We start from the raw sequence: 16,455 nt of genomic DNA, 5'->3' as shown, positions 1-16,455 counted from the left end.
TATATAAGAATGAACTAGGCTTAATTGCTTGTTATTATTCATGAGCATTGTGGAGCAGATGCTAGCTGTGACACCGGCCGGCGGCCCCCCCTACTTGTCGCGACACCTGTCTCGGCTAGCTCTTATGGAGCAGGTCACCTGCTGATTGGTTGGCTTCCTTGAGGAGTTGACTCTATTAGCTAAGGCAATGGGGGTCTTGGACTCTGATGTGTCTAGAATAGATATAGTGGGTGAGGAAAAGTATGTGTCGGATCTCCCGGGAGAAGCCTTCCCGAGCCGAGGACATTGCGGCACATGCTTCACACTCTCCCTGCGGTGTTAGCAACTTGACTGTTAAACGCTGCGTTCAACAGCCATCACTTTGAGGCAACAATAAAGCCCAGAAAGATCAAGAAACAAACCATGTTGAAGACGCAGCCACATGTAAATCACGGAATAATGCCTCATTAAAATCAAAGAAGAAACACGCGCGGCAATAACAGCTAATGCATTATTAAAAAGGCTTTGAAATCGTTTTTCATTGGAAATGCACAGTGCGCGACCATGCCCTGACATGTCCATCAAGTCCAGGACTGAGATGTCATGGCATTTACTTTAAAAATAAATCTTAGAGTATGAGAGGCTGTCATGAGAACATATCTTATGACAGTGAAGAGTGCAATAGGTTACAAGAATAACAGAACCAGTAAGACACCTGAGGGCGAGAAGCGACCTCGGGCGAGGTTGCATGCATGCATCCGCCTGGGTGACAGCAGATTGCTGGGCGAGCGCTCAGCACTGGCGCTTTGGAATGGGGGGTCAGATCAACATATCTGCCTAGGTGACAGCAGACTGCTAAGCGAGTGCTGGCGCCTTGGCATGGGGGGTCAGATCAACATATGGAATGAATTCTGTACTGGCCATATATGGAGCGTGTCTTGTGTGTACAGGGTTTGATAAGGTCAGATCAACATATGGAATGTCAGAACAGAACAGCTCCATATATGGAGATCTAAGGGTGGCAATGTCTTGAGTGTACAGGGTTTGATGAGGGCCCAGGTAGGGCCGGGCATTATTATCGGGCCTATTGAGAACTCTACTGTTCGCCGGCTGCCAGGCATGGCTGCATAAATAACTTTGGGTTATTAGTGCCCGTCTAGAGTTTAAATGGACAAGTATCAGTCAAAAGGGAGACATCGAAGAGGAAGGATGTATGGGGAAGGATCAACATATCAGGATGAAGTCACGTGATGTCACGAAGCATCATGTCTGGGGTGACCAACCAACCAAGCAAACAAACAACACACTGATGGGAAATGCACAATTCCATAGTAAATGAGACCTGCAGTCGCAATAACAGACAAATATGAAATTGTGGAGCTTACGCTGTGATGCATCTCATTCCAGACAATCCTCTGGTTTGCAGCATAAAAGCAGGAAAATAAGCATTTAATTAAGCACTAAGACGAGGTGGAAAGAGACATAACGGACTTGCACATACAGGAAAGGCAATTACAATATCGGATATAAAAGAAATGTAAAAAATGCAGTTGTGGGAAATCATAATTAGAAGTGATTATTTTCATTGTATTATTCACCAACCAAGTGAATTATTATTAACCTCAACAAAAGATGTATGAATTCTAGGAAGGATAGTTTGAACACTCATTGTGGAGCAAAACACTTTGTGACTTTTGTACTCTTTTCACAAAGAGTAAAATTAGTTCAATTGGTCATTTGAAAGGAGAATTTGCTCAAAATAATCTTTAGCACCTTCCGTTTTTTCTTGTTTTTTGTGCTCTGAGAAAAATTGTCCCACATAACTGAGGGATAATTTAAAGGAGCCAATTTGAGAAGGACTAGAGGTGAGACTGGAAGGGTAACGTTGCTGTAAAGGTAATCCATGATGAGAACTGTCTCTCAGCTGAATTGGACTGTCAGCTCCATGTTAACCTTTACCCTGATGCAGCATTTTAGGCTTCAAGGTTGTTTTGAGATGGAAATCCATGTAACAAAGATCCAATCCAGCAAACATACAACCGATCTGATAGAAAGCAAAGGTTTGCTTTTCCGCGAACAATTGATTTGGTCAATCTCACAAATTCTATTCATGTCCTCTTTTTCTCTATTTGTACATGGAGACGAGAAGGACACAGGACACAGACTTTAGTGTGCCGCACCTTCCTCTGCCCTCTTGGGGTTAGGTTGTTGATTCGTTAACAAACACAGATCAATAGAGGGGCCTGAATGGAGGACAAGTACAAAGAATTAATTTCCGGCGCCAGGGGCTTACGATGGCGAATCACCAGCTTTAATCAACAGTGTCAAGTCACAAAGACAAATGATGTTTACAGTGAAGCAGCGTCCCGCCTGCAAACAGAAGCCTGGCTCTGTCTGTCTCCTTCCTTACCAGTCTGTCGAGGCTTGTGCCAGCTGCAGTGGTAGGCCGCTCCTCTGGGCTGTACGGTCTGAAGCGGGCGTTGAACACATCCGAAACACCGCGGGCAGACCTGCTCATTCCTGCGGGTTTTGGCTGACCACAACCTTGAAAAACCTGCAATTATACAGAGATGGGCACCCAACCTTCAGACTGCTTGAAGAGCTAGAATTATATCGCGGAAAATAGGGAAAACACGATGTTTAGTTAAGGCCTTGTGGGTCATTCACCCCAGATTACCAGCATGACGTTGCTCTGCAGTAAGTCACATTTATCAAACGGGTCTCCAACATGACCATGACCAACGTTATAAAAGATGGAGTTAAGTATTTACAGGATTTTGTAGGAATACACCACATGGTTGCAGGATAAACAAAACTGCATCTGTTCCATGAGGAAACCAACAGGGCAGTTAGCCTTGAACGAGAACTGGCATCCAACGTTGTGTAGGCAGAAACATTTCTTCACAACCACCTACATTTTTTTTGTCTTGCTGTGACTACAATTTTGTGGGTAAAGGAAAATGCAGTAAAACACAGGAAACACATTAACTACTGTTAGTTGAACTAAGATTATCTGACCAAAATGAAACATGTAATTCAAATACAAAGACCTAAACTTGGACATAATTAGAATGTATTGGACTATACACCTAAGACGCAGAGGAGTTGTTTTGGAAAGCTTACGTGTAAGAATGTGAAACTGCCATATAACTTATGGTGGGCTACCCACTTAAAGTTTGTTACTCTGTAGTTTAGTGGGAGTTTTATTTGGCATCAACAACCCATTGCACATGTTTTTGTTTTCCTGAGGGATAAAGATATTCAACGTACCCTGTAGGAGACCTGAGCACTGTTATCTTGCATATTCATGATGGCCTCTGAAATCTTGACATCAATGGGCTCCATGACCGATTCGATATTGAACGGTCCCTCCAGTCGCTGTGCCACCAGCAGCATGGCATCTGTCACAACAGAGGCAAGGAAGAGAAAGAGTAGTTTATGAGAAAGGGAACAAAAAATACACATTCAGTCAAAGAAACACAGAAAGAAGTGTGGTAGGGGTGCAACAGTTAATCAAATCAAGCTAATCGATTATAAAGAAATGGACTTGAACAATCAAGTAACATGAATGGGCCGTGTAAAGTACAATAGGGCTGCAACCTGGCTTCCCTATTTTGGGAACGTCACACTGATTATAGGCTAAAATGATCAAAAATAGAAGAAAATAATATGTTGTGAACGCTATTTTTGCGTCACACTGTAAAAAAAAAAGATGAATCGATTAATCGAAAGAATAATCAATGGAAGTAAATCATTAGAAAAATACGTGTTGGGCGACATTTCTCTCTAGCCAGTGAATGATAATTTGCGCAAATACAACAGACCAACAAATTATACTATTACTTTTCACCATCAGTCACCCGAACACAGTACACAGTTTTAGGAGCGCCAAACTATTGTGTCACACCAGTATTCACACAGCCATGTCAATTACTTATTCTGTTTCATCACAGCACACCAACACCAACACCTACTCACAAGGCATGGATGCTTCTGGGGGCTAAATTACATTTTTATGTAGATGAACTCAATCGAGTGGACAAAATTTAGTTAACGTGAATAAAGTGAATCCTGCTGATGAGTCATTGATCTAATGGGATTTTTGAAAGCTAAGCATTTTGAGGTCATATTTACATGCACTGCGGGCCAGGGATGCAGTGAGGTCAACGGCTCATTAATATCCCTGTGTGGACAGAAACCATAAGGCCTTGTCTGAACACAAGAGACACTTCGCATTAGCATCTCTGAACGGCCGCCCTGTCCCCATCACGTCCAATCAATGTCCCTGCAACCCTGAAACGTTTTACAGAAAATGTGCCCCAAAACGTGTATTTGCATACTGTGTAGTGGAATGCCATTTTTCACGCCATATTAAATCAGTTGAGCGGGAGCTGAGCTCACTCATTAGCCATGAAACAATGACACTGTGCTCTCCACCCTTGAGAACAGCTCATGTTAATGTTACTGTCTGTAATGGCGGTGTAGAGTTTGAGTGGTGTGTCACAGGGGGAGGCGCTGGACAGCTCCCCCTGCACTAACTCACTATGGAGGATGTCCCGGGTCTGGACAAAAGTCCTGTTTTAGGCTGAAGGAGTTCCTCTGTCAGGAGACCTCCCAGGACAGTACCTCAGTGGTGGTCCGTCATAATGACTCCACAATTACCTCTCGGCTGAATAAGGCCATCCTGTCATTTTGAGGCCACAGAAACACTGGCTACTAATATGATCATATTTTCCATGCTTGCTCCAACATTTAAGGAGGGCCATTTAAGCACTCAGTCCGTACCAAAATTCAAGTGGCTTGTTCCCATTGTTACTCAGGTCTTTTGGCTTGGCGGCGCTCCCTAAAACCCTTCATTGTATGAGGAGCAAAGATTGATATCACAGATACAGTGCATCCACCTGATATGTCCAGGGAGAGTAGTTCTAAATGGTGCTATATCCAACAACACTGAGAACTGATAATAATGTAAAGAAAATAAAAAATAAAACATGGTTAAAAAACCCCAAAAAAACCAACTCTAAAGGGAATGATACGGTAATATTTCCAAAAGCTAAATTACATTTGCACCTCTTTGATAGCAGATTTGGCCCAGGCCTACTGTATGTCTCTTGGGAGTTCAGCTTCGCTAATGTTAAGAGGAAAGAGCTGAGAAACATTAGCTCAGCTCTGCCTCCATTTCCTTTCCAATTACGTCGAAGGCCTAGTCTTTGAAGAGCACTTCTGTTTGTTTACACTTGGGGCTGAGAGTATAGCCTATAACGCCCGCGTTCACATTTTCACACACAGAATGGTTAATAGGTTAGGGCCCCCCCAAAAAAGAAAGAAAAAAAAAGGTTTTGTACAGCACTGGTTCATCACACCACAGTGCCATTACAAGTATAGTTAAAAAAAATCTGGAGTGAGCATTCAGAGAAAACAGCTCGCAATGCGACAAGCTTGCACAATTTCACAGATTAATTTGGTATCAATAAAAAATAAAAATAAACACTTTGTAACATTTGTACATTCTGGATAAATTATCACCAAAGGTGCGTTCAGACTTGGATGGTTAGAGTGGCACGATTACATACAAAGTCAATGCAAAGACGAGAAGTGTGAACGGCGCGACGCGACCTGGCGCGGTACAAACGGGACGAACCGAGGCTAATTATATATTCAAGTCTGAACGCAGCTTAAGGATTTAACTGCATAGTTAACGGAGAAAGGAATGCTATCCATTGAATAGTAAGTTGAAGGTTCACCATTGGCTAAAATAAATTACAGAAAGGCTGTACACTGTACAGCATGTTGCGTATGCGTGTCAAGAGACATACACATAAACAATAAAAGTGCAGAATGCTGTCACCTTCTTCCTTTTGTTTTTAGAGAATATTACAACTTTGATTATGCCAAACAGCTGTTCGGTCTGATTATGATGTAAATGCATGCAACCTGCCTCCGGTTGGCCGACCCATTTCGAAAAGCCACAAATATATAATCACAATCAAACATGAGTCTGTCAAGTGCAAGTGCTGAAAATTCTAAATTCAGGTCATGGCAACGAACTGGGAACCGCTCGTATCTCTGAAGAGAACAGAGTACTGCCTCTAGCATCAAGGATGATGGCAATCATTCCCAAACAATGGGTGACTTCTATTTATCAGATAGACTCAAGAAAACCGAGGACTCTGTAACTCTGCCTTAGTACACACTGAGAGAAGCAGAGAGAGAGAGAGAGAGAGAGAGAGAGAGAGAGAGAGAGAGAGAGAGAGAGAGAGAGAGGTGGGGGGTGGATTGGATAGAGTCATAGAAAGAAAGCGAGAGAGCAGGAACAAGAGAAAGAAGGAGACAGAGAAAATTGAAGGCGTGGATGGGGGGTGGCATTGCTGATTGGGTCAAGTCAGGGCAGGGCAGTTCTCTCTCTGAGGAACAGCAGCCCATGTGCTACATATGGCAACTCTACCTACATGGAGAATTAATGACTCTCATTTATGAAGAGTGCATGAAGAGTCCAGTCCACTGTGGCAAGGCTGCTAAGAGGAGCCAAATTCTCCCCGCATCACTTTTGCAGTGCAGAGATAGGCCACTGTCCAAAACAAACGGGGAGGGAATCTGGTTATCATCACGACACAGCTATGCAAATACACAGATCTTGTTCTATTCAGAGATGAGCAGGGTCTGCAGACAATAACTGGCTAATCTTGCCCATGCTTCATGTGACATGTTCAGTGGCACAGTAAAATAAGTAAAATGAACACTGCGCACCTTACAAAACGATTATATTGTTTAACGTTTAAGTCGTATTACTTAATTATGTGTAATAGCCAACTCATTTACATTGCCTTGATGAAAGGCACACCCAAAACATTTGGAGGAGCAAATATTGCTCTGTGTTCTGCCTCTTTATCGAGATTGATGCCCACTTAAATTCAGGCTATGTCAGCCGGCGGCAACCTCCATCAGACAAGGACAAATAAGGAGAGTGAAAAGCCCATCTACGGCTCTTTGCCTCTGAAGAGATCCACGGGATGAAAAATGGCTCTTGTGTAATTTGGGTTCTGTAAAGCATAGCTCATCTGTGGTTCACTCAACCAACTAATGGTGCTATATGAAATGCTGCAAGAATGGCAGGGAAAAAGCATATTGTCCCTCGGACACAATTTGTCTGCTAGAAAAGTCCTTGAACACGTGTACAGTAAGCACGTACACACTCCCACACACCTGCACGCCCACCCGCACGCACGACCGCACACACACACACACACACACACACACACACACACAAACACACCGTATGTACGGTGACAAACGATGCTTTAACTGTTCTTTTGAAATATTCATAGCAATAAAAGAAAACACATAAAGATGACACCCTCATACTGGCAGGAATTACATTTCCTGCCAAACTTTAAAAGCTTTAGTAAAATGGTAATTTCCCTTCCATTTCCAAAAGACCAGTGTCTGGCCAATGAAAATTCTCCAGTCACAGCAAGGCCAGTGATATTGTGCATTCTCAACAGCAACCTCCAGAGACTTGTTAGGGGCAGTCATGCAGCCATGCAGTAGCATTCTCTGTTCAATACTGAGATCAGAAAGTGTTTGCTTTGACTGTATAAATAGTTGCAAACAAGCCATATTCGAGGACTTTTTCTAAGATCCATTAAAGGACCACTTCACCACTTTTCAACTAATCTTCATTTAATTGGTCCACACTAATGTTCATGATAAAACAAAATTGTTTGTGTGTCATAGCATAGGAGGGCTGTGGGCAGTTCAGAAACCCGACATCATCGTTAGGCAGGTTTTTTTTAAACAAGATTTAAAAATATATATATTTAGATTTGTATTATCGTGAGAACGGTGGCATCCATTTTCACATTGCAACTTTTCAGGAAAAGAAGAAGCCTGCAGTCTGAACTGCCCACAGCCCTCCTATAAGACACAGACTGAGTAGGAAAAAATGGTGGTATAATATCATGAACATTATCATGAACATTATCATGACCAATAATATGAAGATAGGTTGAAAAGTGGTGAAGTGGTCCTTTAAATCAGGAAGACAAATATTGTTGTTGTCGGGCATAAACTATAATCTATCTTTAGCTTTTTTGTGTCTAATCAACGTTGGTGAAAGTGATTAAGTCTATCTGTGGGTTTTATAAATATATGTAAAGTATTAAGAGCTTATAGCAACATAGCCAGTCAGTGTTGACTGGTTATAGCTGTTCCTTTTAATCTGATGTTAATGCTGGGGAAACATGGGTAGGATTTTCTACATGACCACACATATTGAACTATAATGTATTAAAATAATGCTCTCTCTCATTATATATCTGCTGTCTGGAAGAAGCCACCTAACTCCAAAATGTCCATTGTTCGGAAAAGAAAAAACATCCAGCTCAAGTGGAGGTTTTAGTCAAACACGAGATTTATGAAACAAAAGAAGAAGAAAAAGATGACTAAAAGTTAGCTGTTTTGGCAGATAGCGTGCGTGTGAATGTGTGTGTGTGTGTGTGTGTGTGTGTGTGTGACAGTGTGTGTGTGTGTGTGTGTGTGTGTGTGTGTGTGTGTGTGTGTGTGTGTGTGTGTGTGTGTGCGTGTGTAAATAAAATGTTTTAACATGATACTTTTTTTAAACTGTAGATTAATCTACAGTAGGTAAGAAAATCAGCTGTAAGAAATATTTATTGTGCTTCATGAAGTCCTAACTTGATTAAAGCATGTTTTAACAAAAACATAATACACCAATAATCTCCATACTGTATGTATATTTCCATTATCACTGCCTGAATTGGACAGATAGCAGAGTACAGTAGGCATAACTGTCAACACCATATAATGGGAGAGTGCAGACACTGTCATACTGCTAATGAGGCAAAGCATAATTCAATAATGAGCCATTCTAAAGCAGATCCCATTACTAATAGCATTGGGGAATGGGGATGTCATGGAATTTAGTTTCTTTCTTTTTTATCTTTTTAAATGTTTCTCCTTCTGTGTCTATAATGCGTACTGACAGGGGTATTTCAACTATTTTGTCCACAAATATGTTATCCTTCCTCTAGGTCATTAAGGTCAACATCATGTTTTTCTCTTCCTTGTATAAGCCACATGTTTTTATCACATCACCACCACCACAAAACCCAGATGTGATCTGGACAGTCTCAACAGCTGAGCAGCTCAGAACAATGATTAGCTTCACCGCTCGTAGGCTCTCAGTTTTTCCCCCAACCAAATCCCTCTCTTTTTACATTCATAATTACACAGGTGGGAAGAGAGAATCTCTAATGAGATCCACTCAACCACATCTTTGTGTAACCATGAGTGATTAGCCTAGTAAGGAACTATAAAACTAAATGGGAATTAATGTTGCTACAGATGCCATTGCCCATAAAAAGGGGGGGGGGGGGGGGGGGGGGCATTATTTTCACTCAATGTTGCATTGCTATGCAAGTAAGAGCACACAATGTTCCAACTTAAACACCAGACACGACATATTGGGGAAAGGCATGGATTGCAGGCTGCGCCTGTGGTCCATAGGGCAGTGCCGGCCCTGAGCAATTTGGTGCCCTAGGCAGGATTTGTCGCGGTGCCCCCCCCTATTATAAAACATACACTAAACAACATCAGTCCTATATTGTAGTATTGATACTTTAACTTCAGTACTTTTCCCAATTCCCACCACTGCCTACTTGTGAGTAAGTGTCCACTCAACTGTGCTATGCAGTTGACAGCTAATATAGTGGGGGGAGTGGTTACTAGTGGGGGAGTGATTATGCAAGCGATTAGGGGTGGAGTCAACTACCTATCGTCACCCTGGGGCTCAGAAGTGCGAAGACCACGTCTGCCGCGAAGACCTGGTTACCACACTGCTCCGGGCAGCGCACGCCCCCACGCCTCCGCCTCCCAGTTCTTCTTCCCCTTTTTCCATACGGTTGTCACGTTTTGGTTTTACTTTATACCTGATGTAAAGAAGCCTTAGTGCTTTTCTGGTTTCATCCTCGTAGGAGTTTTTGTATTGACCTATTTACAAATGTCAATCAAGCTTGTTTGTTAAATGTAGGCTATATAATTGTACATATGCGGTAGACTATATTAATGTCTGTAGTTATTAATGCCTGTATAGTTATATGTACATAGCCTACTTTATTCAGCATTTTAGCCAAAACGATAATTTAAGCATAATAACAATATAATTAGAAAATGTATATAGATCTCTCCTCAACAAATGGGAGCCAGCGGCAGGCTTTTTCCAATTGCGACCCTTTTCATAATTCAGTGTGTGGCAAAGCGATGCAGGCCTTTATTATATTATGTTCATTCCATACCAAAACTCCCTTGCGTGCACGCGAGTGTGTGTGTGTGATTCTGATCTGTCATACACGCAGAATAACTGGGAGGTGGAGGCGCGGGACGTGCGCTGCCCGGAGCAGTGTGTTAACCAGGTCTTCGCCTCTGCCATAGGGAATAAATCCTAATGTGTTTGGAGTGTATTCTAGCAGTGCCAGGCTCATTAAATCAGGTGTTCCTCCTAACATACCCTGACCATTCACCCGACACCATACTGTTGGGAGCATTAATGACTTCCTCAGAGTTGTATCAGTGGTGGTCACATCACAAAGGACATAAGATTACTTATTTGTATTTGGCTAACCTTGTGTCCATGTGTTGTGATACGGGCAACAAAGATTAGGTAGAGCAAACAGCCATTATAAATCCATTTAGCTAAGGGTCCAGCAGAGGTGTGGGTGAAATGGGTTTTTAGAGAGGGTTGTGTTAAGTCACCCCTTCTCAAAGACTTTTATCCCCTGGGGGTAGAATTTTTTACACAAGAAAGAGAGAAATTCAGACACTAATAGGATATGTGCAACACGCCGCAAATAGTATGATATGATGTATTAATTTCGTTTCTGTATAGCATCGCAGAGAGGCCCTGGGCTGTTTTAGGAATATCTTGGCCAATATGATGATAAATAAAGCCTGATTTATACCTTGTCATACGATGGTGTCACGTAGTGAAAATAACAATGCGTTGCGGATGCGACGCCAATTGTGAGCTTGTAGATCAGCTATTTTTGGCATGTGACAGTATATGAATCACTAGGCTAAGCTGGTATGGTTCAGATCCCATCTCCTAACAGAGAGAAACCGACAGCAGCTTGCCTGGTTCTGTAACTCTGTCGCAACCAAGATCTCAAGCTCTCCGATGTGATTGCACAATCACAGAGTTTTATTATTAGTTTGATTCATCATCAGACCGGCGGCCAGCATTTGTGTCTATTTTCTTTCTTCAGAATGAATGCAGTGACTAACAACCTGCTGATGCACGAGTCACGACGCACGCAGCATGGAGGCTCACTTATAATCTTACTGAGAAATCAGAGATGCGGATGGGATCTCACCTGAAATAAAATAAATGACAGACACACACACACACACACACACACACTCCCGTTTTCGCCATACACTAAATATGTTCACCGAAAATAGCCGATCTGTAAGCTCACAACGTGACGCATTACACAACACGTGAGTTTGAAAATCTGCTATTTTCACTGAATGTTAGCCCCAGAAAAGGGATGCTGGGGTTCAAGTGGATAGAGTATAGGCAAGGCAGGCTACAGGGTGCGGGGGAAAAAAAGCATGCCAGATATCATATCAGATGTTACTATCTTTTATTTAGAGGGCTTATATTCTCATCTGATCATTACTGGCTCAAGGCCACATTTCTGAAGAGAGAACTCTCTCCGAGATCCATGGCAGTCAAAGTTATATATCAAGCTGTGCAAGACATCAATGTGTAGAATCCTCTGTTTGAAAGACAAAGACAGGCGAGGCTTAATAGAATAGGCTATAGTAAATGCACAGCGAGCACCTCCTGAGGGGCTCCATTAGCTGGCTCGGCGTCAAAAGCGTAAGAAGCAATTAATAATATCCATGTTTAAACAATGTAAAAGCACGAAATTAATGAACGAGATCAACATCTCCGGTCCCCTTAGTGTCCTTGCAGAGGAGGAAATATATTGGCCCAGTTGTGAGGTCTAATTTCCAGCCACGGGCAGTCCCCCTCATGGTGTATTCGAAGGCTGTTTTATTTTTTTCACCCCGTCTATATTTTATTCATGAGGACATTTTCACAAAGGAGAGGATATGTTGCTGGCTAGAGTTTTCATAAACTGTGAGGTTGTGGCTAGCTCTGGTTACCCAGTGAAACAAATCACCTAATTAAAAAGAAATGAGCAGATAGAATCGATGCAGATCACTTCCAATGTGGTGACACGTCCCTCTAGAGAGGGAAACAACAACATTCGGCAACAACAGCGATGCAACACGACGACAGATCAAAATGCAGCACCATCGTCCAGTTCACTCTGCTTGCCTTGAGCAGGGGAAGAAGTTCTCCAATATTTTGTAAAAGGATAAATACCACAGAAAAAGTGCTGCATTCAAACATTTGGAAAAGTACAAAAGCCCTGGAAGTACAAACATATAATTAAAGTACCAAAAACTAAGTATCCATGGCCCATTTGAGAATATTAATATTATGTTATAATGTTTAACTCAGCCCATCTACAGTACAGTATATCGTTTGATTTGAACTTAATCTATAATAATAAATCCACATTTTTGGTGATTATATTTATAATATTAATTGCAAACTGCAAAGTAAGGAATGGTAATGCATCAAATAAGAGTACAAGTAGTTGTGGAGTAAAGTGAAATATTCAATTCAAGTACAAGTACCATATACAGTAGTACAGTACTTTTAGAGTAAACAGACTTAATTACTTTCCCCCACTGCTCTACTTTACTCTATGACTTTATTATGACTTCATGACTTGAGGCCAATAGCTACTGTAGTCTCTCTGTAGGCACTGAGTGGGAGTAGGAGGGGAAAAAAGGTTTCTATCACTGGTGTCAACTGGCTGTCACCACACTCACACAAAACTATAATGACACATGAGGTATAAAACTACAGAGGACAATATTCATCACCACAGCATGTGACTGATGTTCACCCGACATGAGCGGATGGAGACATCAATTCACGGCGACAGACTGATAAATAACATAATCAAAATGTTTAAAAACAGCACACCTCTGAACATTCTTCAAGAAAAGGAATGTGGATGTTTGTGTGTCTGTGTGTGTGTGTGTGTGTGTGTGTTGTTGTTTTCCAACCACAGAAGCTTTTGAACATCTTAAAGAGGAGTAAACACAGTTTAAATGTCCAGCTCAAAAAAGTCCAGGCCTGATTTATGCAGAAGCTTTAATGTGGTTAAACCTCAGGGGAGATGGAACGTGAGGATTCATTATGTTCGCTATGGAGCGCGCAGGTGCCAAGGAGCAGACTGACAGCTGTTCATCAGTGGCTCTATGCTTCACATAATTCATCTAATCAAAACCTAATCTCACTTCTAATCTCAGGCGATTTTACACAACATTAAGTACAAGACCTTTTTCTTTCTTTCTTTCTTTCGTTCTTTCTTTCTGTCATATTTAATGTTAAGCAAGAAGTGCGTAGAAATCTAATGCCAATTATTTTCTATATTCATTTCATAACCCTGTCATACATATTATACAGAATGAATATAAAATATGGCGTGAAAAGATTGACACACGCCACCTGTTTCTATAATTTATATACTGAGGGATTCTTGTTTTTTATGTGCAGAATAGTGAGAGGTCAGCAAGGATTTATCCTCCAGTGGGAGCACACGGATTAGTGACTGGCTACTCAGTGGAACCCACGTAGACTAATCCATGATTTATTCTATTTTTAATTACATCAATACAAGCTATGTGGAAAAAAAACGACATTAACCATCTCTCAGGTAATGGATTTGCATACCGGTATATAGATAGGCAGGTCTGCTTTGATAGTTTTCAAAAACAATACGCATTTGTGTTAATGATAAAAGCTGAAAATCACCCCCTCAGTGCAGCAAATCACAAAGCATAAATCAATCTTTCTCCTCTGTCGCTATTGCTTTTTCACTGGAAGCATGACACGATAACTGAGCTCAACATGAATACACTGAGAAATCTGGTTTGTAAGTGTAATTCAAATAAATGGACCCGTATAGTATACGGTGTTAATTTATCACTCCAGATTTTGCGGTGTGCTGACTTTTTCAAGTTCAACAGCAGCTCTACTGGATCCAGAACTGTGCCTGGTGAATCTAAAATAACCCTATGTGAACCACTTATTTAAATCTGACATTGGGACTTGAAGGCCAGGATAACGAGAGTGATCCTTGAAGCTTGTGCTCACCTTTTGTTTTAAGTGGAATATCCAAGTCACATTTCATTTGCTTGCCCCACTTGCTCTTTGCCTTGGGCAAGGAAAATGTGCCGACTTGCTGGTTCTCCCATCTGAGAGCGAAATAAAACAAACCAAATGTTTTGGTTGCTACAAGATAAATTACAGTTAAGTTCTCAAGGGCATGACATTTGAGGTGTTTTATAGCCGGTATTTATATTGCCGACTTACATACATTGTTTGTAAGTAAGTAATATTAACTACTTTTAATGTGAACTCTATATGTATGTCATACATATAATATAGAGTTTACATTAAAAGTATATCCCAAGATTATGCTGTAGATATGATTGGATTCACAGGCACATTATTCCATGTGTCCCTGTAATCAATGCCGGCTTCGTCTCTTTTGTCATTAAAAAAAAACAACATAAAAACTTTGCACGTATAGCTATTCTGAGATGTTTGATGTTTCACATTTCTGCAAAATATATTGAGGCGCAGCTGTTCTTGACGTGCACATCTGTGCTAGGCCGCTTTTAGCAGTGCCATGACAGTCTCTATTCCCCTTGCACAAAAATCATTGATAAATCAAGGTCGGAGCGGGGCTAATGTGAATTTGTGGCTGTTTTTATGTTCACGTTCTGTCAGACGTTTGAATTCATTAGGAGAACGAGTGTTATTTCCTGCTAGCTAGACTTGGGTGGTGAGGAAATGCTGAGGGGGGAAAAAATCATTGCTATCAGCGGTAGCAGCCTCCTGTGTAAAGGATTTCTTACTCTTTGGTTGAATTCGTTTTTCACTTCCCCAATATCTTGTCTTCACTGGTCATTGGAGCAGGCACATGATGTTGGTCTGAATAGATGCCACTAGGAATCAAGATGAATATCTTAGCTTAAAGACTGTGCTAAAGTAGCTCCGTGTCAGTCTCTTAAAGGACCACTTCACCACTTTTCAACCTATCTTCATATAGTAGGTCCTCACAAATAATCATGAAAAAAATGTCTACTCTGTCTGTGTCATCATCGATGGGGAATACAAGCTAATAGAAACTGCAGGCTTACTAGTCCTGAAAAGTTGCAATACGAAAATGGAAGCCATCGTTCTCACGATAATGAAAATCTAAACATTTTTGTAAAAACATATTGTTTAAAAAAAAGTCTGCCTGATGATGATGTCACTGGAAGACAGTTTCTAAACTGCCCACAGCCCTGCTATGAGACACAGACTGAGTAGGAAGAAATCGCGCCATTTTATCATGATTATTAGTGAGGACCTATCATATGAAGATAGGTTGAAAAGTGGTGAAGTGGTCCTTTAAGGCTTTCATGTCCTATTTCATTCTAAGCCCTCAAGCTTCCGCCTCCTCCAGCCCAGGTCAGAGTAAAGCGACACAGCTCTGGAGTTTCTGTTGAATCCACTGGAACGTTCACCATGAACTTGCAACCTGGCATTCCCATTTTTCACCCAAATCCCCCAAAATAGCTAAATGAGCCCATCCATAAGCTCTCTATTTGTCACGTGAACTCAAAGATTGTCTATTTTCACAATTCCTCATGTGATGGAATATATAGGGCTTACTACATTGAACACATTCAATGTATTGCATACATGCAAATTGCCTGTAGATACGCTACTATACTGTCTTGTCTGTCAGCACTGAATGGAAAGGGATTATAGTATCCAAGAGCCAGGTCAATATCTCTGTATGGCTGGACCTTTAGCAAATGAGAAAACATTTAAACCTATAATGAACATGAAATGTCACAAGAAACAAAAGATACGGATGTGGCATTTAATCTACATCCTGGAAATGATAATCCAATTGACACAAATTCTGTTGATGACAGAGTGGGTTTCTCAATACCAAAGAAGTACTGTGTGACCCTTGAGGTAGGGGTTTTCAGTATCCCTTTTCCCTGATTTCTGAAATCAAGGCTATCCCCTGAAAACTGCAAGAGAAACCCATAGTCTAACCATAGCTACTGTAGCACATGATGCTAGGAAGTATGAATGAATGACAACTCACTCTTTTGACACAAACACAACTGGCCGCGTTCGGAAAAGGGCAGCCGAGCGAGGAGGCCTCTTTTTCTCTGTGCTAGCGACTCCTAGACCTATGGGCTGGGGCAGTCAGTGGGGGGAGTTAAATGGGAGTAGGATGGAGGCAGGGTAAGATAGGGTAGGGTAGGGTAGGTAGGGTAGGGTAGGGTAGGGTAATGTAGGGTAGG

At 41.5% G+C, this 16,455-nt stretch overlaps 1 protein-coding gene across 1 annotated transcript in view; it reads right to left on the bottom strand.

Annotated features, from left to right (window-relative positions):
- Window positions 1–16,455, bottom strand: part of LOC310866314 (glypican-6-like) — a 175,998-nt gene that overhangs the window by 88,874 nt on the left and 70,669 nt on the right. The window contains exons 5-6 of the mRNA XM_083775912.1: window positions 3,250–3,380; window positions 2,390–2,533 (exon numbers count right to left, since the gene is read on the bottom strand). Of these exons, the coding sequence (XP_083632038.1) occupies window positions 2,390–2,533; window positions 3,250–3,380 (275 nt within the window). The remainder of the gene's footprint in view (window positions 1–2,389; window positions 2,534–3,249; window positions 3,381–16,455) is intronic.

This window comes from Protomyctophum parallelum (assembly GCF_964188405.1).
Source record: "Protomyctophum parallelum genome assembly, chromosome: 11".
Taxonomy (NCBI): Eukaryota; Metazoa; Chordata; class Actinopteri; order Myctophiformes; family Myctophidae; genus Protomyctophum; species Protomyctophum parallelum.
Note: the sequence above shows the minus strand (reverse complement) of the source record. Positions and strands in the feature narration are given on the sequence as shown.